Source organism: Thamnophis sirtalis, unplaced genomic scaffold, assembly GCF_051295495.1.
Source record: "Thamnophis sirtalis isolate CommonGarterSnake01/CBP01778 unplaced genomic scaffold, rThaSir2_p1.2 scaffold_6, whole genome shotgun sequence".
NCBI lineage: Eukaryota > Metazoa > Chordata > Lepidosauria > Squamata > Natricidae > Thamnophis > Thamnophis sirtalis.
The window spans coordinates 94,566,821-94,593,906 of record NW_028261386.1 but is presented as its reverse complement, the minus strand read 5'-3'; the positions used below and the strand labels follow the sequence as shown (position 1 = coordinate 94,593,906).

Here is a 27,086-nt window from a genome sequence, read left to right as displayed (position 1 = left end):
TCGTATGTTGAGGCTACCTGTAGTCACTTTAGAGAAATTCACATGGTGACAGCTTTGATCTCTTTTGATTCAAGTTGGGGGAAAGGGATTATAATATTTGTCAAGCACTCCAGGCCTCTGTTTTTATGACCATAATAGTTTTTTATAGTTCATAATAGCTTTTGCTTTTATTTTCTCACTGAATTTATAATTGCATTTTCTTGTGAATGGTTTTTTTTAAAACAAAGACTTTGTCTCATTGTCTTGAAATCTCTGCACACAAAAAAGAATGGAAATACATTTACTAAATGTATTAGTTAAGTACACCATTTTTATGGTATATCAGCTACAGCAACCATATGTGGATTGTGAAACGATACAAAGACAAGGGTTAGAATTTAAAAGTAGGAAAAAAGTATTTACGGAACATAGAATTTGCATTGGTCTTTACATTAAAAAGGAAGAGCACTTCTAAGAAATAAGAAGAAACCTCATGGCAAGAACAAAAACCATATGGGACATTATTATCTTTGTGATTAAGTATCTCTTAAAAGTGATTTAGTTCAAAATTTTCATTAATCAAGGCACTTGTAAGCCTAAGATTTTTTTTTTTTTAAAAAAAACAGCTATCTTCAGGTGAAAAGTTCAGTCCTGAATAAGTTTCTTCTGTCACAGTTCCAAAATGGTTCGCTACTGTCTTATTTTCTAGGATTTTTCTCCCATAATTTTCTATCTACTCTATGGTCCAGGGATTTGCTGGTGATTATCTACTGCTGATGTTTTTGAAGATACATTTTGAAGATGAGGGGTTCCCACCTGGCTGGACCGGGCCACTTTTAGGGTAGCTGGCACCTGGAATACAGGTGGTCTGTACACTACACTACAATACAGGTTGTGTTTTTGTATTGTGTTTGTGAATGCTGCTGATTTGGAAGAGCAATAGCAATAGCACTTAGACTTATATAACACTTCATAGTGCTTTAAAGGCCTCTCTAAGCAATTTACAGAGGCAGCATATTTCCCCCAATAATCTGGGTTCCCATTTTACTGACCTCGGAAGGCTGAATCAACCTTGAGCCAGAAAGAATTTGCATTCTTAATACTGCATTCTAACCACTCTGCCACCACTAGCTAATGATACTAACATAAATTGTTTATTGTGGCAACACAGATACATTTACCAATACATGATACGTAATATTTGTAGGACAGGGTTGGCACTCTCTTGATTTTTGGCATATTGTTTACTGCTTGATAGTCAGGCAATAAACAATACCCAATTAAGGAACTACCAAGAACACTCCCACCAACACTGACAGGGCAAGCTACTAATAGTATATAAAATGAAAACACATCCCATTCCCTTCTAGTACTGATGATGGTACCCGGCTGGGTATTAAAAGTCTGCAAGAAAACAACCAAACTCAGAGAACACCAAAGATCCATTATTATATTCCCACTTCTTTGATTCCACCCCTTCCCAAATAATTTTACAATCTTTAGCTGCTTGCTAACTGATTTAAAAAATTAATCTCACCAATTTGGTGTATTTCAGATTAGGAAAAATATTTTGTGAAATTATTTCTTCCTGTTTCTTTGAAATGGTAGAGTTGTATAGTGCTGATGGTTTTATTGAAGGTTTAGTAAGGAGAAATTCAGTAACAGTATGTACCTCTTTTCCTTATTTGCATGATACATAAAACTTTATCTGATTTTATTTTTTTATGCTTTACCTTTTTCAAAAGGTGACCATAAAACAAAAATATGAATACAATGGTGGTGGAGCAAACTCAACACATATACATCTTTTCTTACAATATAACTTTAAGTTGGCTTCGTGGTAATTACAGAAGCTCCAGGCTAACAGCCACATTATGAATCTCTTTGTGACTTTTGATTTTTAATTAATGCTTAAATGCTTTCATTCATGTTGGAAAGCCAACATTTTTCTTCTTTATGTTTTCCACATGCAGAGCTTTTGAGCTGTCACACGAGAAAGTAAAATTCTGTGAATAGATTGATCATCTTCTGTGTGTAGACCACACAGAGAAGTCACCTGCCAAAAGAGCACCTGTGGTGCTGCGACAAAGCTTGACATGAGCTTGTCATTAACTGTATTTTGGAGAAATTGTCTGCCCAGATCAATTATAAACCTTGATCTCCTCCATGAGTTCTAGAACTAGTTCAGTCATCTACTGTTTTTGTGGAAGAGAAAGTATAAGGATAATAAAAAAAAATGCTGCATGGTTTAATTTGGAATCTAACCTAAACATTAAGGAGTAGCTTATAGCAACCTTTTTGGCTGCATGGACTGCTATAGTGTGCGGCAGTGGTGGTAGGGAAGGGGATGGGTCCGTATGCTCAATCAAATCCTGTGCAGGCACAAGTGAAGGTTTGTATGCTTTCCCACACTTGTGCAGCCCAGTTCCCAATGGGCTGCAGGCCAAGTAGTGATCCCTAGGCCCAGGATTGGGGATTCCTGGCTTACACCCTACAGATTCTAGCCATAGGATATTTTACTTCAAACAGATGCCTGAGAGAATTTCTTTCTATGGGCGAGCTCATAAATTCACCATCTGATGGTCATAAACAAAGATGCATGTCAGGCCTGCAGCCAGTTCCTTTTGGGAACTTTGGCCTGCCACACTAATATTCTATTCTATTATGCTGTTTCATTAGTGGGGAATTGGGAGAGGGAATAGTAAGGAGTAGAATGTGATGTTGTCAAAATAAAATTCCTTTCTAGAATCCAAGGTCATCCTTTGTCTCTACAACTCTGCACTTGACCGGAACTGGATGGATGGATGGAACAGCCAGCATGGCAGTGGAAGATTGGACCATGTGATGGACTTGTGGGTGTGGGGGGCAAGATCACGAACTCTGAACTGGGTGGGGAAAACCCAGGAAGCTCAGATTTGGGTTTTCCCAGATATGCCAACATGACTCTCTTAATAAATTGGAACTTTGAGCAATACTTTGCCTTGGACTCTGATTTAATTTTGGATGTTATTTGGAACCCTGACAATGAAAATATTTCACTGCTTCACTTCACACGCAGTGCTTTGCAACTCACTGAACACTCAGTGAGAAATTATGCAGTTAAAACATGCCTGAATTAGTTGAATGCCTCAGCAATTCTGTGTTAATAAACATTTGCAGCAGAGAAATAGGCTAAGCTGGATGTTCTGGCATCAAGATGTTCTCCTAAACCCAACAGTGAAATGATCTACCATCTTTCACTAAAGAACCACCATTGAATTCTTCTTTGGAAAGAAGTGTTTGCCACAGTGACTGTATGGTGTGACGAGAGCTCTGAATTCACAACCTTCCTTGATCACTGGAGTAATAACAATGAACTGCAGTGATACTACTAAGCAAGATGTGCCATAGCTCCGATCACTTAACTGAGGACTACAAAGGTTAATCTTCCCTTCACCTGGCAGACTCTATTGATAACAAAACATGAGTAAAATAAATAGATTTAATGAATTTATCAGGATTTACTTCTTGTATGCTGTAGGTTCAGGCTAAATAAATAATGTCAAAATTAAAATCGTAGCCAGCTTGCAGTTGGCATGGTTTGGATAAACTTTAGCAATAGCAACAGCACTTAGACTTATATACCGCTTTACAGTGCTTTACAGCCCTCTCTAAGTGGTTGACAGAATTAGCATATTGCCCCCAACAATTTGGGTCCTCATTTTACCAACCTTGGAAGGATGGAAGGCTGAGTCAACCTTGACCTTTGTGAGATTTGAACTGCCAAATTGCAGTCAGCAGGCAGGCAGCAGAAGTAACCTGCAGTACTCCACCTTGGTTCTTTGCCTGTAATCAGAGTTTTTAATCAGTAGTTTTATGTTGCAGAATTATAATTGTTCAGTTATGAAACCCATACAGAATATAATGAGTAAAGGTGTGAGCTACCTCATACCAAACACTAAGCCAAAACATTTATTTTCCAGCTTAGTAAGTTGTGTGAACCCAAACAATGTAGTTTGTTAATCATGATTTGTGACTGACTGTATTGATAAACCCCACTAAAGGGATTTACTAAAGGTCAATCCATTGAGTTTTAATCCAAATTACATTCATCATTAATCAGTTTTCCACACTGAATTACATTTTCCAGATGACTGGGGTTGTTCTCCACATTAACACATACATCTGAAAGTATGTTGGAAGTAAAGAGTTACAACAATATTAAAATCACATGTGTCAGCCTCTGTTTCGCTATTCACTTTCGGCTGCCATTGAAACGGGGAGTGGGGGCATGGTATTTGGGAGGGGAATATTTGGTACAGGCGAGATTGTTAAGAGGGAGTTTTGTTCTCACCATCTACTGCGCATGCTGATGGCTGGTGCTTAGAGATGGTCAAGGCCAATCGTCCTGCATACCAACCTGATGATGTTTTTGGGAGATGCAACCCACATGACACCTGAGGGATTTGCAGATTGAACAATGGGATGGGGGCTGCCGGGGGGAGGGGGTTGGACAAATATTGATATATATGATTTCGCACGCTTCTGCCTCAGACCTTGCTTTACTTTCTGCTATCTTTTCATAACCAATAAAAGTACTCTTAATTCTGCAAAATGGAGTTAAGTGGTTTCTTTCTTGGTTGCTGAAGAAAGCCGGCTTGACAATATGTGCCATCTCATTTTAAGTTATCTTAAAAAAATACTTTAAACAATAATAAACCATCTTGCAAATTATTTTGAAAGCATTGCTTTGGAACATAAGGAAGATAAAGAAAACATTCCTCCAAAAATTCAAACAGTCCAATCTTCTAGACTCAAGCAGCTGCTTTGGAAACCAATTCAGGCAGTGGCTGCCTGCATGTATGCACACAGCATCCAAAGTTGTAAAATTTAGCCCAGTGGGGATTTCAGGTGGGTGGGGGGGAATCAAGGCAACCCACAAGACACATTCCATTCCAAGCATCAATAGGCAGCAGTGTGTGAAGGTGACTGGAATATGTCATTCATGCTTCAGAAATCTGTGTGACAAAATATGTCTTTGGAAAATCCATACAAAAATGTTGATGTACTGTATCTAATATACCTTCTCCTCCTATATAAATTAGAAGTAGCTACATCTTCAAAAAGAAGTGTTCAAAAAGTGTCCCTTAAGGATAGCTGAATTTTAAAAATAATACATCTGAGGCACAGATGTCAAACTTGATCGCGACATAGACTGGATTGTGACATATTGCGACATTTTTTGCCTTTGTGTAGCCGGAATGGGTGTGCCTGCATCGAGCCCATGTGTCCATCCGACAGCCAGTTTGACAGGCCTGATATAGGGCAGGTTGCTTACAAGACTTAATGTAGAGCAATGGTGTCAAAATTGCTGTGTCACGTTGCCATCAGGTGATGTATCACAATGTTTTTTTCCTTTGCAAAGCTGGGGTGGGCGTGGCCTACACATGACACATCTGGCCCATGATGTTTGACACCCCTGTATTAGGGAGGTATATTAATTAAACCAGATTTTCTATTGTTAACTTCAGTTTTATTGAGGCACAAATAACAAAAGAAGGGAATAGTACATGAAATTTGTAGCATGGGAATTATGTAATTTATTTATCCAAATATAATAGCTGCATGTGACACATTTGTCAAAAAAAACAGAAATTACCAGAAAATAACTAAAATGGTTAATAATCTGGCCCTTGAAAGACAAATAAAATATTTGGACATAAATATTCATTTTTGGGAAGTGCAACCCCTTGCACAATCCCTCTAAATACATTTATATAGAAATGTATAAAGGGGACACAGTGGCTCAGTAGTTGAGATGCTGAGTCTTAGACCATTAAAGGTCTATAGCTCAGCAGTTGGAGACCCAAGTACTGCAAGATGGAGTGAGCTCCTGTCACTTGTCCTAGCTCCTGCCAACCAGGCAGTTTGAAAGTATGTAAATGAAAGTAGATTAATAGGTATGGCATAGAAGCATGTGGAAAAGTAACAGAACTAACTAAGAAGAAATTTCCTGACAGAACAATTAACCAGTGGAACAACTAGCCTCCAGAAGTTATAAATTCTTCAACACTGGACATTTTAAAGAAGAGATTGGACAACCATTTGTCTGAAATGGTATAGGATTTCCTGACTGAGCTCAAAGGTCCCTTCCAACTCTGTTATTCCATCCCATCCCATCCCATACCATACCATCCTGTACCATCCTACTCTACTCTACTGGATGGGATGGGATGGATGGGAATAGGAATGGAATAGGATGGGATGTGATATGAGATTTTCATCCCATCCCTTCCTACTCTACTCTACTTTACTCTACTCTATCCATGTTCCATGTTTCGCCTTATGCTCTGTGATGCAGCATGATGTCTCCAGACAATGCTGACATTCTTAAGCTTAAGAAATGGACAAGAGCACCCACCTAAAGTTGGTCACAACTAACAGAATAAAAAACGTAGGGACACCTTTATCTTTTTTAATGGAAATTCTAGTAGTCACAGATAGCAGAATAAATGTCTCATAAAGTACATATGAGAACAATTCAGTGCTTGTTTTCTGCCTCAAAGAATTAAGCATGTATTTTTGTATTTCTCTGCCATTTTTATTTTGTAGACAAAATCTGAACTGTTGCTCCGAGAAATAGTTACAAAGAGTGAGTAGCAACACCCTTCTGGGTTCCTGACCTTTCTTTTTGCTCCTCTTCACAGGATTGCATACCCTTACTTGGAATTCCAACAGTAGGAGCAAATGCCACCTTTAAAAAGAAGTAAATGTCATGGCTTAGAAGTTTAATTATTTTCTCACAACATTTGGTGCCTGTTTCTTTTCTCCACTCAGAATTTAAGTGTGATTTCGCTGTGACAACCAGATAATCAGTTAGAGTTATGTAGGGAGACCTGTTCTATCTCTGCTCTTATTCATACCTGAAAGGCATCTGCAGAGAAAGATTTTTTTAAAATTTTTCATATTCTAGAGTAATTTTATTTTACCATAGCCAGACAATATCTTAAAGTTTGCATTCTCATGAATGTTAATAGGCTGAGAGCATACAGCATCAATACACTGCTAAGAAAAAGATTCATCATTTGAATGTTAATAAGTAATCATGGTTTAATTACTCTGGAGAGCTTTGATTTACCTGTCAGCTGAGAACCTTTTTTTAAGAATCTATTAGTACTGTTGCCAGCAGTTTAGACATTAATGGCTGTGTGTTGTGTTATTTTGAGGGGACAGCACAGTTACACTGTTATATAAGCTGTATACTCACTTCTTTACATTATAGCCAAGTGTCATTTCTTCAGTGTTGTCACATGAAAAGATATACTTAAATATTTAAAAAACGTGAGGGGGTGTATTCTCTTCTGTGATATACTGTATATAAGCACTTCAATAAATGGCAAGAATGTTCAATAATTGGGGCAATATCTGTGTCCTTCCAGTGCTGAAGAATAACCTTTATTAGAGAACATTTGGGCTGCAAGAATTTACTTTCTGTATTTTTCGGTGTATAAGACGCACCTCCCCACCATAAAAGAGCTAGGAAATGTTGGTGCTTCTTATACACCGAATTCAGCCATTTTTGGCCTCCCAAAGCCCCACCCCCCACATCCTATTTTTGCAAAAAAAAAGGGAGGGGCAAAAATGGCTCGTTTTTTGCCTTCCCCCAGCCCCCAGAAGCGCTGTGCAGGCTTCAGCAGGGCTGGGAGAAGGCAAAAAATGCCCGTGTTTTTGCACAAAACAGCCCGTTTTCTGTCCATTTTCCACGAAAACGAGGGCTTTTTTGCCTTCCCCCAGCCCTGCTGAAGCCTGCACAGTGCTCCTGGGGGCCAGGGAGGACAAAAACCTTTTTTCTTACTTACCTCTTTGAAATCTTAGTGCGTCTTATACACCGGTGCATCTTATCGTCCAAAAAATACAATACTTTGTCCAGATGTTCATTTCCATGCAATAGAAACACTGTTCAAAGAATATGGACATTGAGAATAGTAAGACTTATCTAAAAGTTGAGCCAATGGATGCAATGACTTGTTAGGCCACTGACTACAACAAGGTCTCTTATTTCACCTGTTGGAAAATAGTGTTTCTTGTATCAACAGAATGCCTGAATGTCAGGAATGGAGTTAACATTCAGGAATATGCTCCTTCAGTGTCTCAAAATAGATTGGTTTGTTGCATTAATTTCAATCAACTGGAAGCTATATAAATTCCAGTGGGAGTTTCAGTTTTAAAGTGCCACACATTGTTAGCCTGTTGTTTTTTTTAAAATGTTTCCATTTAATAAAAATTAAAGCAACTTGTAATGTGTTCCTGTAACAATAAATAGAGGATAGAACAAATTATGTACATGAGCCCTGTTAGATGATGTTGAGATTTTGCATGGGAAATTGGGTTAAGATTACAGTTGGAGGTCAATTTTTTCTAAGAAAAATCAGCAGAAACCAAATAACCTTATGGGTCCTGTGAAGTAGTGGACTCAGATCTTTCTTCTTCTCCAAGCATGGAACTTGTTACGTGATCACTGAGTCAAGGGCAGTCATTCTAACCCAGGATATAAATATAATAAACAAACATAGGATTTGGAATTATTATCTACAGTTCCTGAAGTGACTCCAAAATGTATTTTGGCTGCAATTGTTGCTTTTATATCTGCAGTGATCTGCAGTCATTATCTGCAGTGGTGAATGATTACTAGGAATTGCCTAAATTGTCTCCTGGAAGTGTTTTTACTAATCTTTAAGTGGGCTAAAATGTTATCTTGAACGTAGAAGACTAAGGAAGGACATTTTGGCCTTGACATTCATTCAGGATAGGACTACCAGTGGTGGGATTCACTTACCTTCGCTACTGGTTCGCAAATGTAAGTGTGCATGCTCAGAAGGTCACGCATTACGTCGGAGAGGGTGGGTGGAGCAACCAGCAGCTACCAGTTTGTCCAAAATGGTAAGAACTGGCTGAATACCACCTCTGAGGACTATCATGTGTGGGTTGCAAAAATCCAGATTATCACTTAGATGGCAGCACAGAATAGGTTTTCTGCCTCTCTTTGCTGCCCCCTGTTGGTCTTCTGGAAATCTGGAGATTACGTGACATAGTAATTATTAATTTATGTATTTTATGTATGTCCCCTTCTTAAATAAGGGTTATTCTTACAAATAACTCAAAACAGTAAATATACCTAATATTCCTTCCTCCCCCTATTATGCTGAGAAAGAATAACTGATCCAAAGTCACCCAGCATACTTTCATGCCTAAGGCAGGATTAGAACTCACAGTCTCCTGGTTTCTAAGCCAGCACCTTAACCACCAGACCAAACTGGCTCTAGTTCTCTGGTATCTTTTCTCTGGAAAACAGACATGGTTCCAGTATTGAATCATGACTTTATGAAGAAACCCAAACCATTCATATCCAATTACGCTGATGAAAGAAATGTCCTTCTGGATTCAGCTCCAAGTTGGGAAAAAGACACTGGAGACATGGAGGCTGCTTGGAAAGATGGTTTATTTTTGGACAGGGCCACATGGCTTGAGCCCTGAACAGAAAAGGTGATCACATACTTCAATGTTGGTGGAGAAGAAGAGAAGGGTCAAGGGAGGGGCTTGCTAGGCTTTTTATAACCTGTTCCCACCTCTCTGTTTCCTCTCTGTTTCCTGTTCCTGTGTAAGAAATGTATTCTGATTGGTTGTCAGACTCCCATGGGGCCATGCAGGGACTACTCTCTGGGCTGTGTTTTGAATCCAGATTTGGTTGAGTTCTCAGATGCCATGTGGTCAGTTGAGTAAAGTTCCTTAATCTCTTCCCCCTGGAGCTGCAGTGGAGAAGTCTTTATTATGTAAAATGGACTAGCTTGGTCTTCTTAATGGCCCATTAACAGTGGGGATGGGCAGGAAGCTACAGGCAACTATTTTGTCTTTTAAAACATGTTTCTTTCTTTTCATATCCAGATAAATATTCTGCCCTTTCAATATTTCTTAGGATATTTCATTTTTCTGGGAGGGGGCTGGATAATAACTTCCCACAATGCCAAGTGGGAATCTTGTAGCCAAGGATGTAAAAAAGGGCTCTCAATTAAATGCAAGAATGAAGGTTATGGCAACTTAACATTCACTTTTTAACCTTAAATTTAATGTGATCTCTTCTCCCCTTCCCCCAATTTCTCATGAAATTACTTGCTTCAAAGGTGCCCATACCATAGAGCCATTGAAAGGACGGCTTTATGTTTCCTTGCTTGATTGCTGACAATTGTTATCACTCAGAAATCAGTGTTTGAGTCATCGGCAGCAGCTGCCATGCAAACAAGCTTTTTGTATGAGTGCCCAGTTAGGCTTTTTGTTTTGAAGCTTAGGCAGCCAAATATGATGGCTTCCAGCGAGGCAGAAGAGATTGCCCTCACCATGGCAGGACAAATGGCCCGTTGGCTTTGTGATCCAAGAACTTATCTTTGCATGTAGCTTACATGTCTAAAAATTAGATTTTGAAATTATAGAAATTTGGTTTGTGGCACATGTTGCAGTGTAAATGTAGTTTTTCTGTTATCTTAGTCATCCAGGATAGTGTTTCTCTCAGTCCAGCTCCCCTACAGGGTTGTTGTTGAAGGGAAAATTGGATGGGAGAATGTGATGTACACTGCCTTGAGTTTTACAGCTGAAGGAAAGATTGAAATGTAATTAAATCCCCAATCTTTCAATACATTTTTTTAAATGAATAATATTTATGACTGTTTCCTTTTTAAAAGATCAACAGTGGTGGGGAAGAAATCGAAATAATTAATTGTACTTGTTATTTCCCTCCCCCCTCCCATAAATGCACCAATTACAAATTTAGTATTTAGTTTAGTTTACTTTATTGTCATTGCACCTTGTACAACAAAATTAAATGCGATCTTCAGTGTACAATGACAGTTCAGATTGTGGTTGTTAAGGAATCATGTGCAGTCGTTAAGCACAACATCAGGTGTTGGCTGTTTTCCCCACTGACTTGGCTTATTGGAAGCTGGCAGTGAAGATCACAAGTGGTGATGATGTGACTGTGGGAAGCTGTGACCATTGTAACTGTGTGCCGGTTGCCAAGTGCCCCAATCATGATGTTGTCGCTGTGAGGACACTGCGACAGCCACAACCTCAAGGACCGGCCATAAGTCTTCTTGTTGTTTGAAAGGGATATGTGTGTTTGGTCTCTGAGGTATGTTTCATCAAAAACCTTGAAATCAGGAAAATAGTCAGGCTGCCCTGGCATTTGGTCTTGGTTGCAGTGAATGTTGACATCATTTTCTCCCATCTATGCTGAAGGAAATGTAGTAAGACCTTCCATGCTTTTTCACTTAAAAGTTCATATTCTTGGTGAACTTTCTTTCAAAAGTCTTTAAGTAATATTTTCCCCAGAACCTTCAGTGGGATGCCTGAGGAAACATCTGCCAACATCTCTTTTTGGTGGATAAATTGTTTTGCTACAGGGATTCTTCACTTAACAAAAGCCTTGTTGAGCAACCAATCAAAGTTAAAACAATGCTGAGAAAGTAACTTACTATATGCACTTACAACTGCATCGACAGTTGCTTTAAATGCTGAGGAACCCCTTAAAACAGGGTTGTGGAACTGGTAGCCCATGGACTGGATGCATCATGCACAGGCCAAGTCCACCCCTTCTCCGCAAAGGCAAAAAAACATTGTGATACATCCCGATTCTTCATGTGACACAATCAAGTTTGACACATGTGTCTTAGACTACATTATAAAGCAGAAAGTGGATACTTGTTTTTACTGCAAGAACGGTCACATGTCATGGATTGGTGATATCACTGGATGGAGTAGATTGATCTTTTTAGTTCTTTTTTATGCATGCTCATCGTAGACCTAAAGGAACCAAAACAAACTTTTGCCTTAAACTTAAATTAATTGCCTAGTTCTCAGCCTTAATTTGCGGGAGGGGGGGGATTAAAAGTACACCGAGAAAGATTTTCTGGATTTTGGGGAGGGCACACAGCTGGGCTGAATGGACTCACAGGTAGACTCCAGGGAGTGGATTTCTTGATCCCTGCTGCTGAGAATTCTGGGACTTCTTCTGCATCTCATCTTAAGACCCGGTGATCTTCTAGATTTTATGATTTGCCGGAGCATATTTAACACTAGCCAAATATTATATTGAAGTTGTGTTCATTGTTCATTTCTATTCAATATGCTTGGCACGAAAAGGGTTATTTATTGGTATTTGTCGGCAAGTAATTCTTTGTGGCAGGAACTGTGCTGTACATATTTCTCACTGACTTTTCTCCAGAATGCAATATTAAAGATTATGGAAATCTGCACTTTGATGTCCTTCCCGGTGGTAACCCGTTTAATAAAATGAAGAATTCAAGATCAGTGGGAAAAGAGACCAAGATACTAGCTGGCCTTGTTGAAGATGTAAAGAGAAATGGGAAAAATCTCATTAGTTTTAGAGATTTTGCATGAATCGGGAAAAGTGAAATTATGATATATGATTTTGATGATTAGAAAAAAATAAGAGTATAGAAGAAAATGTAAGGCATGTTGTAATCATAGACTACGAAGTTAATTTATATCTATACTTATAACTGTTGTAAAGAACTTCTGAAGTTCCTTTAAATTTTTTCCTGCATTTTAGCCTTGTCTTTTTCTTCTCTTTTTTCATCTTTTTTAATTCTAGATATTAGTTCTCATTAGTTTTTATTTTTCCTTTGAAAAAAACATGAATAAAGCACATATTTATTATAATAAATAATGTATGTAATGTATCTATGGAAAATATAAAATTCCATTTTTACTACTTTGTGTGCTCTGTGTCTTTTTCAGTTTCAAGTCCTCTACCAGAGGCCTAGGACTGGAAGTATGTAAGCTATTCTAGCACTGCACAGAGAGTCTGGACAGAGAGCTCTGAAGTGGTTCCTGGGATCTGTTGGATCACTTTTCCAGGTTAGGATCACTTTTCCAGCTTAGGAGTCACAGCCTGGAGTACTTCTACCATCACTGGAACCATCTGCTATCTCCTCTAATTCCTCTTTTAGGCTCTGGTACTTCTTCAGCTTCTCATATTTCATTTTCTCAAAGTTGTCATTTGGCATCATTGCATCTATCACACTGTTCTCTGCTGGTCCTTGTCCACTAGCATAATATCTGGTTGATTGACCAGTATCTGCCTATCCGTCTGGATCTGGAAGTCCCAAAGGGACTGTTATTAACTACAATCTTCTGTGAAATATCCCATCTGGAAAGGAGGATCTAACCTATATATTTTGTATAGTATATATACTATATACTGTGCAAATGTTCTTGTACACAATGCCAGCTACTTGGTTGTGCCATTCAGTGTATGCCATTCCTGCCTGCATCTTACAACTTGTCACTGGATCTACAGGGACTTCTGCATTGTCTGCACCTTAAGCCCCCTCTTGTATGTGGAAGACCCCAGCTTCTATGGATTTGGTGCTTAATTGCCTGTTCTTGTGCTGTTATGATCTGGGATGTCTTTTAGTTCAGCTGTTTCCAGTCATCATAGTATTTTGCTCACCTCTTTCTGACTGGTATATTCACTACATTTTTTAAGAGCTTCGGGGTTTTCATATTGGCAGCCTCTATGACCTGTTTTGACCAGCTCAATATACTGGCAGGGTGTCTAATGAATGGCAGGGGTGTACCTGTTGATGAAGTGGATCTTGTTCTTCCCATTGAGCTGACTCTTGAGGAGCTGTAACCTTTGGTGGTACCTGGAGGTTGTTGTTGTATTTCTTTCTTTCTCTTTCTTTCATTCTTCCTTTCTTTCTTTCTTTTTCTTTCTTCCTTCCCTCCCTCCTTCTCTCCTCTTCTTTCTTTCTTTCTTTCTTTCTTTCTTTCTCTTTCTTTCTTTCTTCTTTCTTTCTTTCTTTCTTCCTTCCTTCCTTCCTTCCTTCCTTCCTTCCTTCCTTCCTTCCTTCTTTCTTTCTTTCTTTCTTTCTTTCTTTCTTTCTTTCTTTCTTTCTTTCTTTCTTGGAGACCATACATATTTGTTTACAGAGAACCAAAACCCCTGGAAGATCTCAGAAATTGAGTTCACCATCACTAGTTTCTTACTTTAAAAAGTGATTTTTGTTATACATTTTCACTATAACACATAATTTCTGATTTTTTTGTTTTTGTTTTCCTCCCTTGTTTGTGTAGGCTGGCAACTGGGACAATCTTTGGGTATGCTGCAATTCATCTTGATCTCTACTTAATTTGGTTAGATGCCCATGTCAACATCAACATTGCTGGCTTTTTGTAAAGCTTTAAAAATTTGGCTATGTACCCAGACCTGGGGCTCTGAGTATGTTAAGGACCCTAATTCTTGGCTTTGCTGTAAATTGGTTAATTATCTCAGCTGCTGTATAGCTTTATTTTTGATGTTTTTGTTGTTTTAAATGTTTCTTAATGCTTATTTTTGTAGTATTTTTTTAGAACTATAAGCTGCCCAGACTCACTGGTTGAGATAGTTAACTATAGAAATTGAATGAATAAATCAGTAAGTAAATAAACAAACATCCTATTAACATCTGTAAGCACCACATTTTCCCAAGAAAATTAATTCTGTACAAATAGTCCGATTTTGTGCTTCTGTGCTTCATGGGGTCCTGAGGCTGGACCATAATGGTCAAGAGGGTGTCTGCAATCAAAGAAATAAAACTCCTTTTTACATACATAGTATGTAAAATGAATAGTAAAAAGAGTGCTTCAAAGTCCTTATAGTGTCAACAGGGAATATAAGTGATAAACATATGCATTGCACATCTATGAAGATTCTCAGTCATCCAGGCCATGGATATCCCAAAGGTGCTTTTTCAAGAGGCAACTGGACTTTCTGGTTTTTCTTTGATGACATTTTGTTTCTCATCCAAGAAGCTTCTTCAGCTCTGACAGGATAGTCCTTCCATTCCCCACTATCCTGGGAATGGAAGAATGAAGAAGCTTCTTGGATGAGAAGCGAAATATCTTCAAAGAAAAAACAGAAAGACCAGTTGCCTTTTGAAAAAGCACCTTTCGGATATGCATTGCACTCAAATCCTATGACAACTATGCATTCTAAGCAACTAAGATGCTTTTCACACATACATTGTTATGAGCTATTAAGCATCACTGGTGTTACCATGTGGATTCATGTGACTTCAACATAATTGATTCTGTGGAAGTTCAGTTCTGTTTTTACTTTTGAATTGTCTTGTTCCCTGGTTCACACATCTGACAGAATATGTAATTTGCAAGTGAATGTCTGTCTTGGGAAGAAAGAGAATTGATTTTTTTTTTAAAAAATCAATTTTTGGCTGCTAAATAGATTTTCTCCATGAGCACAGTAGTTTTAAATACAAAACAAGCTCTGGATGGGTTATGCTCTAGAATCAAAGATAAAAAAAAACCTTTCAGCTTCTCTAAACTCTTCAGAAGAAAAATGAAAATTGGAGACGCGGATGATGTTGAAATTATGAATCATGATGGTGCTGTAATTTTTTCCTTGGTCACAATTACATCTGGCTCTTCTCAATAAAAAGAATTATTAATACGTATAGGCCTCAGTTTAGGAATATTTCTTTAATGGCTATTCAAAGTTACAATGGCACTAAAAAAGTGACTTCAATTGGTCCTTGCCCTTGCAACTGGTACAATACAGTGCAGTCACATGATCACAATTTGAACACTTAGCAACCAGCATGTATTTACGATGGTTGTAGTGTCCCAGAGTCACATGATCACCAATTGTGACCTTCTCAGCTGGCTTATGACAAGCAGTCAATAGGGAAAGTTGGATTCACTTAACAACCATGTGATTCATTTAATGATGCCAGTGATTAGCTTCATGACCATAGCAAAAAAGTTGTAAAATCGAGTGTGAACTCATTAATGACCGCATTGCTTAGTGATAGAAGTTCCAGTCCCGATTGTAGTTGTAAGTTGAGGATTACTCATATGTATGGTTTCAGCTGAGATGCAATTGAACAGTATGATCATTTAATTCAACTTGTTTTGAAAAAGAATTTTGTTAGATGCTTGGTGTTCCTGGATTCTCTTGGATGAAGATATATTTGTCAACCAAAGATGTCTTTGTTGTTGTTCGTTGCAAAGTCGTGTCCGACCTATCATGACCCCATGGACAACATTCCTCCTTGCCTTCCTGTCCTCTACCATCCTCTGAAATCCATTTATTCTCATGCTGACTGCTTCAGTGATTCCATCCAACCACCTCATTCTCTGTTGTCCTCTTCTTCTTTTGCCCTCCAACTTTCCCAGCATTAGGCTCTTCTCCAGTGAGTCCTTCCTTCTCATTAGTTGGCCAAAGTATTTGAGTTTCATCTTCAGGATCTGACCTTCTAAAGAGCAGTCAGGGTTGATCTTCTCTAGGACTGACCAGTTTGATCGCCTTGCAGCCCAAGAGATTCGCAGGAGTCTTCTCCAGCACCATACTTAAGGCCTCAATTCTTTGGCGCTCAGCCTTTCTTATGGTCCACCTTTCACAGCCATGCATTGCAACTGGGAAAACCATAGCATTGACTGTACACACTTTTGTTGGCAGGGTAATGTTTCTGCTTTTTAGTATGTTGCCTAGATTTACCATAGCTTTCCTTCTCAGGAGCAAGTGTCTTTTAATTTCTTGGCTGCATAGGAATAAGAGATGTGTACAACTGTGAGTTTAACACTACACTCAGGATTTTTCATTCAGTTAAACTGGACAATTTTTTAAGAAAGTGCACTAAGATTTTGACTTGGCTTTAATGACATGCCCTAATACCTACTTATGAATTAATGAAATGTGAATAAATGCAACTATTTCTCCCTACGCTCTAAGGTGCAGCTTTAAATTCAGAGAATGTGACTCAGATGTAAAGAGCCTCATCCTATGTAAAATAACATATTGACTTGACTTAAGTCTTTAGCGTCGGTACGGCATCGCCAATCCCTTCGCTGTAGAGTCGCATGCATCCCGGAACGGGATCCATGATTCTAGGCTAAGTACTACTTGAGCTCGCCGGGCCCAAGAGTCGACAGAGCCCCTTCTTTAAATAACATATAAAGAGCCACTGGGTCCTTAGAGAGTTCACAACACAATCTTTCCATCAAGGATCTCTCCGCTAACTTTCCAAGGAATGCCACAGATTCCTGGAGCTTAAAATGAAATGCCAAAGTATAGACAATGGGCTGTTTCCATAGTGTTCAAAAATCGGCTGTGAGCTCTCAAAAAGGTGGATGAAAGCCAAGGAAAAGCACAATAAAGTGAAAGAAAGCTGTGGAAAATCAGTCAGGATGGTCTAAGCATGATAAAAAAATGGCCCAGTTTGCAGCAACGCTTCCTCCCTAGACCAGGGCAGAGGCCAAAATGAGGGAAAAGACATCTTGTTTCCTATAAAAACTAATGTCAGAGGAGAGAAAGAAAACGAAGGAAGTCCAGGTGCCTCTTGAAAAAAGCACCTTTGGGACAACCATGACCTGGATGATTGAGAATCTCCATAGACATAATGTCAGAGGAGTTTGTAGCTCTGCCCATGACCAAGAAAATACCCTGTCCTGGGAAATTGCTAGTTTATTTTTTCTCTCTAACTTTTGAAGAGATTAGTTCTGTGTAGTTCTAGTTTGCCAGCAAAAGGAATCCCTCTTCTATAGACAGTGTGGGATTGCAAGATACTCTTATAACCACCTGTAACAGCAACACAGAGAGTACAAGAGCTGAGGGGGTCCTTAGTGCTCTCTGAGCTTGTTTTCTTTCACACATTTTTTTAAATATCAAGTTTTATTTTGTTTTATGTTATTTATACATATCAATGTGGGAATGGTGTGATACCTGGGTATCATACATTTCAAAACAAATAAGCATAATATTGTTACTCATAGTTATTACATTTCATTTTCATTATTTCGTATTATTTACACATACCTGTTGTGACTCAGAAGTTTGCTGTGAGTTGAGTCGGGATGCAGGAATAACAATGCAGCTGGGGCTCGTTAGTGTGATCTTCTGGAGATAGAAGGACTGATGGTGCCACGCCCTGGTTGCAGAAGTCAACGTTCGTCGTTCGTTCGTGGTTCATCGTTCATCGGTCGTGGTTTGTTTGTGAGAGGCACTTGGAGAAGTGATTTGCTTTCTTTCTGTACACCTGGTTTTGCCGTAAGAGATCTTTGTTTTTGCATTCTGTTATCTTCTTGCCAGAGACTTTATTTATGTATATTTTGGGCTCGCAGCTAGTCTGAGCCGAGGACTGATAAAGTTATTTCCTTTTAAGTCTGTCTGACTGCCATTTGTGAACGAGCGAAGAAGTGGGGATCGGAACTTATACCCTTACTACCACCCTTCAGTTCCCAAACCTCCTTATTCTTTCATATATCTTAAAATGTTAATATATACAGTATATACTATTATTCTCCTCTTATTTCTATCTCTATTTTAACTCCTCTCTGCCCCGTATCACTATCATATTCAAAGACGTTTTCTTTCAGACATTTCATTATCCAAACTAGGTAGCATCACCAATGCATTATCAGTTTGGGTGATGAAACAACCAAGCTCAGAGAGCACCATGGATCTCTCATTTTAGCCCTAAGCTGAAAATATTCTCTTTATTGACACAGGAACTGTTCTGGAGAATGTGTGAACATGCTGAGGGCGGAATTCACCCTTCTGGGACAGAGGAACAGGAAAACTACCATATTTTTCAGAGTATAAGACACACCAAGATTTTGAAGAGGCAAATAAAAAAAGTTTTTGCACTCTGCAGACCTCCCAAAAACGGGCTCGTATTTGTCAAAAAAAGGGGCATGCATAGCCTTTAGGAGGCTTGTAAAGTGCTCCTGGGGGCTGGGGGGGGGAAAGGCCTGTTTTTTGCTCATTTTTGCCTTCCCTAGCCCCCAGAAGCACTCTGGAGGCCTCCTAAAGGCTATGCACAGCCATTTTTGCAAAGGGGGCAGGGTTTCAGGAGACCAAAAATTTTCAGCTTTTTTTTTTTTTTGAGGGAAAAAGATGTGATAATCTGAAAAATACAGTAGTAACTATCAATATTAGTTTGAGATACAGGTGAAAAAAGTCATTCATGCATCCTGTATTTCACTTTTTTTAAAAACTATCCTTGTGACTTCTCTTGGAGTCAAATGCTGTTTTGTGTCAGAGGCAGATAAACTTGGAATTGAGAAAATGATGGCAGAAACGTTTGCATATTGATGGGCCAAGTAAGTGCATGCCAAGTTTTTAAACAAGGGGAAAACAGAAAGTTTACAAGCAGGAATTCGGTCAAATACAAAAAACTTCTAGTGCTGGTTTGTGTAAAGGAAGAAAATTGTCATTTTAGTATTTTAAAGTTCTTCAAAGAAGGCACAGCTTTTAAACAAAAGCCCTGTTTCCATCTTCAGGAAGGAGAGGCCGATTCAGTTCCACTTTGACATTGATGGCATGGACCCTCTGCAGACTCCGGCTATGGGTACCCATGTCCCTGGAGGAATGAATGACTGAGAAAGGCCTCTATGATGCACTTTGTAAAACAAATAGAATAACTATTTTTGAATATGACATATGCATTATTTTACCTACAGTATGTGTTCTTAAATATTTATTTTTGTAAGCATCAAGGAAAGTCTTAGTGATAGGAGAGTTCAGTCCAAAGGAACAAAACACAAGAATAAATGAAGACAACTGAGAGAAGTTCAGAAGCTTTTCTTGAAGAGAATAAAATGGGATGCTAATTTAGCCCATCTATTAGTACTGAAGCCACATTCCTTGTCACCCCAAGATTTTATGTTCCAGAACCACAAGTTGGAAGGAGCTATTTTGACCACTAATTTCAATCCCTCTCAGTGCAGAAATCCAAATTAAATACTTTTTTTGACTATAAGACCCCAGTGTATAAGACACACTAAGATTTCAAAGAGGTATGTAAGAAAAAAAAGTTTTTGTCCTCCCCGGCCCCCAGGAGCACTCTGCAGGCTTCAATAGGACTGGGGGAAGGCAAAAACGGGCAGAAAATGGGCCATTTTTCGCAAAAACGGGGGAATTTTTGTCTTCCTCTGGCCCTGCTGAAGCCTGAAAATTGCTTCTGGGGCCTCGGGGAAGGCAAAAATGGCTCATTTTTTTTTTTTTGCAAAAATTGGGCCATTTTTGCCTTCCCCCAGCCCTGCTGAAGCCTACAGAGTGCTTCTGCGGGCTGGGGAAGGCAAAAACGTCTCAATTTTTGCAAAATTGGCCCACTTTTGCAAAAATGGGATGCAGGGGCAGTGCTTCGGGAGGCCAAAAATGGCTGCATTATGTGTATAAGATGCACCAACATTTCCACACTCTTTTGGGGGGGGGAAAGGTGTGGCTTATACTCCAAAAAATACGGTATGTCTGTTATACTTTCACCAGTTCTGAATGCTGTTTGAATAGCCCTGTTAGAATCAGAATGAAACTGGCCTTTGTTTTCACAAGGTTACTATAAGCTCTGGATATGTAATGGAGTGAAACCAAGCTTATGGCAAAGCACTAAAGGAAATAAACACCACAACAGCTCAGCTATAACAATAGACATGTTTTGAAGATTCACACAGAAGGTTCTAAGTTAGTGTTGCTGTGTCCCCTGATACGGGGACTAAATCAGTTCATTTTTAATACATCTAAATAAGTGGATAATTAAACTTGTTATTCTTCACCGTACTACAGATGGTGTTTGAGGTCAACTGTTTAGCATTTACTCTAAAAATGTAGCATAAAATACAATATAAACTTAAGAGGGATTTCCTCATTACATACGTTTAGATAAATGTCAATGTGCTGTGGAGAAAAATATCCATCCCTTATGTTGCATTGGAAGATGAGATTTTATAAAAACAATATAACCTTCTGAATTTGTGTATTCCAATTAATAATTTGGGGAAATGCAATTCTGCAGCATTTGGGAAACAAAGGTAAGCAGCACTGATATTAAATAATTCTAATGAAAATACTATCAGTTGCAAAATGTATTTATTAAATCCTTTTTTTCCAAATTCTATCTAACATCAGCAATATTTTACAAATAACAGCTGTCAAATCATAACTTTCCCTATAGAATGCACCCCTATATTAGGACTTCAGTAAAGTAGAAAATTCAACCAAAAATATAAATACAAAGCCAAAATAAAGTTTACTAAATACAAACACTGGAAATTTAAGTACCCACAACTTGCAGAAATATACAGATTTTAGACATAATTACAATTCATAAGTCAGTAGCCTGCTGAATGAACTGAATATATTACTTACAGTTTGAATTAATATTTTTATTATCTTACTTTCTGTAGCATTGCTGGTGAATGCATAGCCAACCATCACAAACTTGTTTCATAATTCTTCATTTTTGGTTGATTACATTTCCTATCAAATTAAATTGACAATTCCGATTTTTTTTTTGAGTGTCATGACTTTTTCCAAAAGTAGCTGTAAAACGAATGTCCTATTTTTTTAATAGGTTTGAAAATGTTTAAATGCTGATTTACTGATGAAAAAAATAATTTAAATGCCGATTAAGAAAAATAAGCAAAAATGGGTAGAATGGTTACTGAAACAATTTGCTCTTTCCATAATCCTTAAGAGTTCCCTTTGCTTAGAGTTCTTCTGAGCAGCAAAAAAAGCAGCAAATATATGATCAGGAAGAATATAATGGGAATGATTCTGCAGGCATTACTGAGTGGTGTTTCATCCTGGGTAAAATTAAAAGTCCCCAGAGCTCCATCCTTTATTCTATTGTGAAACTGGCAAAGCAACATTTACTGGGACCTGATTGGGCTGAGGGGCTGGAGAAATGTTGCTGATCGACTGTTGAGGAACAGAAGCTGCCTCCATTTTGCTAATGTGTATGAAACGCAGGCGAAGTTTCAAAGCTGGCCTTAAATTGCAAATGATTTTCTCAACCTTTAATAAAAAGAAAAAAGGTGAAAGAAATGTCACTATAAATTATGCAATTTATTAGCATTCGCTTGGTTTTCATCCTGTTTAACCTTGAAGGCTCAGGGTTTTAGGTATTTATTAGATCTCTAAGGCATCAGGATGGCAATAATAGACAAATATAAAATCCAAAGGCTACAATTCTATATTTAAAATGGGGGCAGAGAAACAAAGATTAAGAATGTCTAACAAATTATAAAATGCAAACATCCATCCCACTTCCAAAACCGCCATTGTGCATTTATTCCCTAAGATATTTATTTCAGTTCTCAAACAGTTAGCAGTCCTATCTCATTTCCAATTTAAGCTGGTTTCTAGTCTGAAGCAGTAATGGCAATATAGTGAAGATGATAGTAGGGAGTCTTCCAAAAGTCATTAACACTAATTCTTATTAAAGTGCCCTACTGACATTAAAAGGGTTACATTAAAAAGTGTTAAAAGCTTGATTTAAAGTGTCTTAATATTTTTTTTTTCTATGTAAAACCTGAAGAGAGGAAAAATCTAAAGTTGGTTTCTTCTTATTCACAGGCCAGGCCTTCTTCTGTGGAATTTTCAGATGGGAAAAATGAATTGGACTTCAATTCTACTCCAAAGTGCTATTTTTTGTCAGAAATCCACTTACTTGGTCCTTCACACTGTCTCCGGTAAACATATACTTCACATGGTATAGAAAATCACAGATTGGATCCATATAGCTGAGATGCATGTTGCATTGATCCACTTCCAGAAGCATTTCATAAAAAGCTACTCCAATCTATTGCCAGATACAAACACAAGCTGTGCTGAAAACACGTAATATTTTTTCCATGTTGGGTCAGTTCAAATTTGATTTATTTTTAAATTCCAACATTCATATTATAAAATTAACATTTATGTTATTTTCTAAGTTTTTCAGTCCTTTCTGTAAAACTGATTAAGAAATTGACAACAATAAAAATAATAAAACATTTAGTATTTATATCCCAAGTAAGGGAGTAAAAGGAAGAACATGATAATAAAGTAATCAGTGAAGAGGGAAAACATAATGACTTCTATATGCAAAAATACTATTAATAATATGTCAAATATCAGCTATCAGATGGATTTTCATAAGAGTGCATACATAACTAAATGTTTTGGATAAAGTACATTGGATTGCTACTATTAAGAGAATATTTGTGGATAAAGATTACAAACCATATTTTGTCACATAATCAAAATATTAGCTGTAAGACCATACTACTGTAAACCCATGGAGATTTAAAGGAAGGGTGGTTGTTCAGAAATATGTTATCAATTGTACTGATATAATAATTCCATAAAAGATCAACATTCTGTATTAGAAAGTTATTATCAAAATGGTTGGATGATTTAAAAAACTACCTGCAGCAAAACCAACATGTATGTTTTTCGTCTTAGAAATGAAATCTCTTTATAGCAATGTATATCCATAAAGAATATTTAGGTGAAAATGCTTTATTATGAACATGGTAAAAAACAACTAAGCAAGTATTTTGAGCATTCTCAGCTGGCTAGCTATTGAATGCTGAGGTAAAAATCCACACAAAAATTTCTCCATGCTTTCAGAGAGCTTGAAATCAGCTATGTTTAGCTATCTATGCTGAAGTGTAATGAATTTTTTGACACCCAGAATGTCCTTGATAATTTATTTTTAAAACTTTTTTTTTGTTATGTTTGAAGAAACCAGATAATGAATGCTGAAATCAAAGGTCCTGTTTTTTACTTTTATTTTACTTTTGATGCAAACTGCCTTTGGGCTTCTCTGCCAATTTCTGGGAGAAATGGGTAGCCCTCTTGCAATACGAAGTCACTAAATTAGCAATACATGATAGCAAAAACAAAGGAGACCCCTAAGTTATCCTAAGTTTATTTAAGTAATATGGACTGCTCTTAATTTCATAGTAGAAATCAGTGTTTAATTTTATTAAAGAAGCAGAAACAGCTGAAGTCCACCACAGGAAAAAAAAACCTGCAGAAATGCCAGTGAAAGAATACAAATACTTCTTCACCAAGTCCATTCTACTTGGAAGATTATAAAAACAATCTCGTATGTTTGCCCGAAACTTCTCTTCGGAAAAGGAACTTTTGCCCAATTCAGAACATTTCTGACCCATTCTTTTGCAAAATCTAAACATTGCAGCTATTTGTGTATGTAGTGTGTGTGTGTGTATGTATGTAGTGTGTGTGTGTGTGTGTGTGTGAACCTACCTCTAGCATGCATCTTGTCCTCTCTTGCTGGAACCGTTGTAGAAATGGCCCAACAAGATGATAGACATAAAGGAGCTGGAATTCAGTCTTAACTATTGGAATCAACACTTCAGTGAGAAACCTGTAATATTTCATAAGGTATAATAATTAAATCCTCAAAAATGAAAGTAATTGAAAATAGTGAAGATTATATATTTTGAAAGCTCCTAAATTCTATCAAGACTTAATTATTACTAATAGCAATAGATACAAATAATTAAATGTAACTATAAGTGGTATTTAATAGGAGCTTGATATGAATATGTCATCTATCTACAGCATATGCAAACTACCAAAGATGATAGGCATCAATTGCACATTTCAGCCATTAATACCTACTTTGGAATGAGGGAAAGCTGACCAATGCTCGAATGGTGCCATACAGCATGTGCTAAGGCTAATGTGTAGCTACAGCACATCTCGGAGTAAGACTGGTGACAAGCCGTGAAGTCAAACAGCTGGAATGGATATCCAACCCATTCAGTTTCTGAAGTCAAACTAGGACTGTTGATAACACTCACAATCCGTTCATGGAGGACAATCCAGTAGGGCTCCTTGGAAAACAAAACCAGCCCCACAACAAAGATTAGAGAGCTTTCAGCTAGCACGTGTATAACCTAGAATAGAAACCTCAATCACAAGATATGGTTTCAAGCTATGACATGGGAGACATCATTCCCACATATTATGTGGAACCTTACTGTCAGCCCCTTCTAGCTCACAATTTTACAGTTTTCTAGTAATGCAAAGATTCAGAAACCAAGAAAAGGAGTGGAATCCTGTGGGAAGAACCAGGTGGGTATAAACTACAGATGTAGGAAATAGTACAGCCAGGTGGAATTATATTACATCTTCAAACAACAGTTCTTGGAATGCTGTCCTTTACAAGATTGAAAGTGTTCTGCGTACTTCAGATACAGTCTAATGCTTAACAATTGTTAATAGAATGAGTGTGCATGTCACCAGATAGACCTCATAATATATGACAGAAATGCTTGCCTTTTCTTTATCCTATCCTTACTTTGTATCTGCTGCGAGGACCCAAATATATGATCATTATGTATTCGTGATTAAAAAGGGGGGGGGATTTATTTCTCTCAAAAGACGATGAGGACATGTAATCTACCTCTGACACAAAAAGTATGTCCTTGAAAAGGCTGGGTTTCTAATCTCTAGAAGATGACTTTAATTCTTCATATTCAAAAGGTTGTACAAACTTTCAAAAAAGTAAATAAAAAAAAACACCATGTAAAAAACCCCAGCATGTTCTAATTCGTAATTATTCCTCATGTATAGGAATTGGAACTTTTGCACCTAATCTTAGGTTGCCTTTCTCTTCTTTTAATTGGAATTTTAAACCCCAGGTAACTTACAGGCAAGGCGGTGATAACCAACCCAATTGCATTCATCCAGGCAGTGATATTTTCTCTGGGCACCAGAGGTTGACTATTAGGAAAGTAAGAGAAAAAAAACTGTTTTGGTACTCTGGATTCTGGCATAGGAACATTAAAACTATGTATACAGGTAGTCCTCCACTTATGACTGAGTGCAAAATATTTGTTGCTAAGTGAGACAGAAACACCCCCCCCCCCAATTTTCGACCTTTCTTGCCACAGCTGTTAAGCGAATTGCTGCTGCTGTTTAGTTAGTAACACATTTGTAAAGTGAATCTGGCTTTCCATTGACTTTGCTTGTCAGAAGGTCATGAAAGATGGATCAGATGGCTCCAGGTCACTGCAACTGTCATCAATGCTAATTAATTGCCAAGCATCCAGATTCTGAATGCATGAGGATGGAAATGCTGCAATGGTTATAAGTGTGAAAAATGGTCATAAGCCACTTTTTTTTTCAGTGCTGTTATAACTTTGAATGATCATTAAACAAATAGTTGTAAGTTGAGGACGACCTGTACTTTTAAGGACCAGATCAACTAAATAAATTTCAATAACTTTTCTTCCTTTGATCATAATAAACTGGAACAGCTTGCCTCCAGAAGTTGTGAATGCCCCAACGCTGGAAGTCTTTAAGAAGATGTTGGATAGCCATTTGTCTGGAACCGTATAGGGTTTCCTGCCTAGGCAGGGAGTTGGACTAGAAGACCTCCAAGGTACCTTCCAATTCTGCTATTGTATTGTATTGTATTGATAACAATTTATGTTCTAGCTCTATAATCCTGGGATCATTTCTAAAAAAAAAACCCAGTTCTACATACCTTTTCAAGACAACATTCAGAAGATCATTCCCTACATCCTTCCCTGGAACAGCCAAGGCCATGAGTTCAACACAGGTCACATGGAGGGCATGGGCAGCTGGATTAGGAAATTCATTGAACCGCCAATCGCAGTTTGGGAATGGACTGGAGGATTTACCAGCCATCGGTAATTGCAGTTAAGCTAGTAAACTATTGTGTTTTATAGGAAACAAGCATTGAAACATGATGCCATAAACCCAACAGCTGCTTCCTGGCAGGATCATCACTTGGTGAGGAGGAAGGATGGACCAATCAGCTGTTAGTTGGCTCAGCTGACATCTTATATTGGCTCATGGAAGCATCACTCAGCTCTGTCACAGGACGGTGCCAAGTACTCAACAGGAGGTGCTTTATAAAGCACCCACCCTTGAAGCATGAAAGCTGTGGCATGTCGAGAGAACTCTTCAGCCAGCAAAATAAAAAGGTTGTACATGCGTACGCACAAACACACAATTGTGGAGAACCTTTCAAGCAGCCACAAACTTTCTAAAGGATGCCCTGTTGCTTGAAGAAGGCAGGTTCATTCCCATTTGCAAACCACTTTTCAACTGCTCTGACCAGCTTTAATAATTATGTACATACCATAAGCATATGTTAGTAGTTCCTACCAAAGAACATAATATGCTGTTATATTCTTAATAAACTCCAAAATTAAAAATTAAACTAGATAAATGATAACTGATGCTTTGCTCTTTTTTGTTTTTTAAAATTTAGCTTACTTACTAAAATAAACTA

The 27,086-nt window shown here is 37.9% G+C and overlaps 1 protein-coding gene across 4 annotated transcripts in view; it reads right to left on the bottom strand.

Moving 5' to 3' along the window:
• Positions 1–20,876: 20,876 nt before the first annotated feature.
• MED23 (mediator complex subunit 23) overlaps positions 20,877–27,086 on the bottom strand; it is a 48,816-nt gene continuing 42,606 nt past the window's right edge. For all 4 annotated transcript variants that reach the window (XM_087718475.1, XM_087718474.1, XM_087718476.1 and 1 more), the window contains 6 exons: positions 26,313–26,478; positions 25,474–25,546; positions 24,440–24,654; positions 24,062–24,182; positions 22,476–22,607; positions 20,877–21,820 (listed from right to left, as the gene is read on the bottom strand). In XM_087718475.1, coding sequence (XP_087574601.1) covers positions 21,650–21,820; positions 22,476–22,607; positions 24,062–24,182; positions 24,440–24,654; positions 25,474–25,546; positions 26,313–26,478 — 878 coding nt within the window. In that variant the 3' untranslated portion in view covers positions 20,877–21,649. The remainder of the gene's footprint in view (positions 21,821–22,475; positions 22,608–24,061; positions 24,183–24,439; positions 24,655–25,473; positions 25,547–26,312; positions 26,479–27,086) is intronic.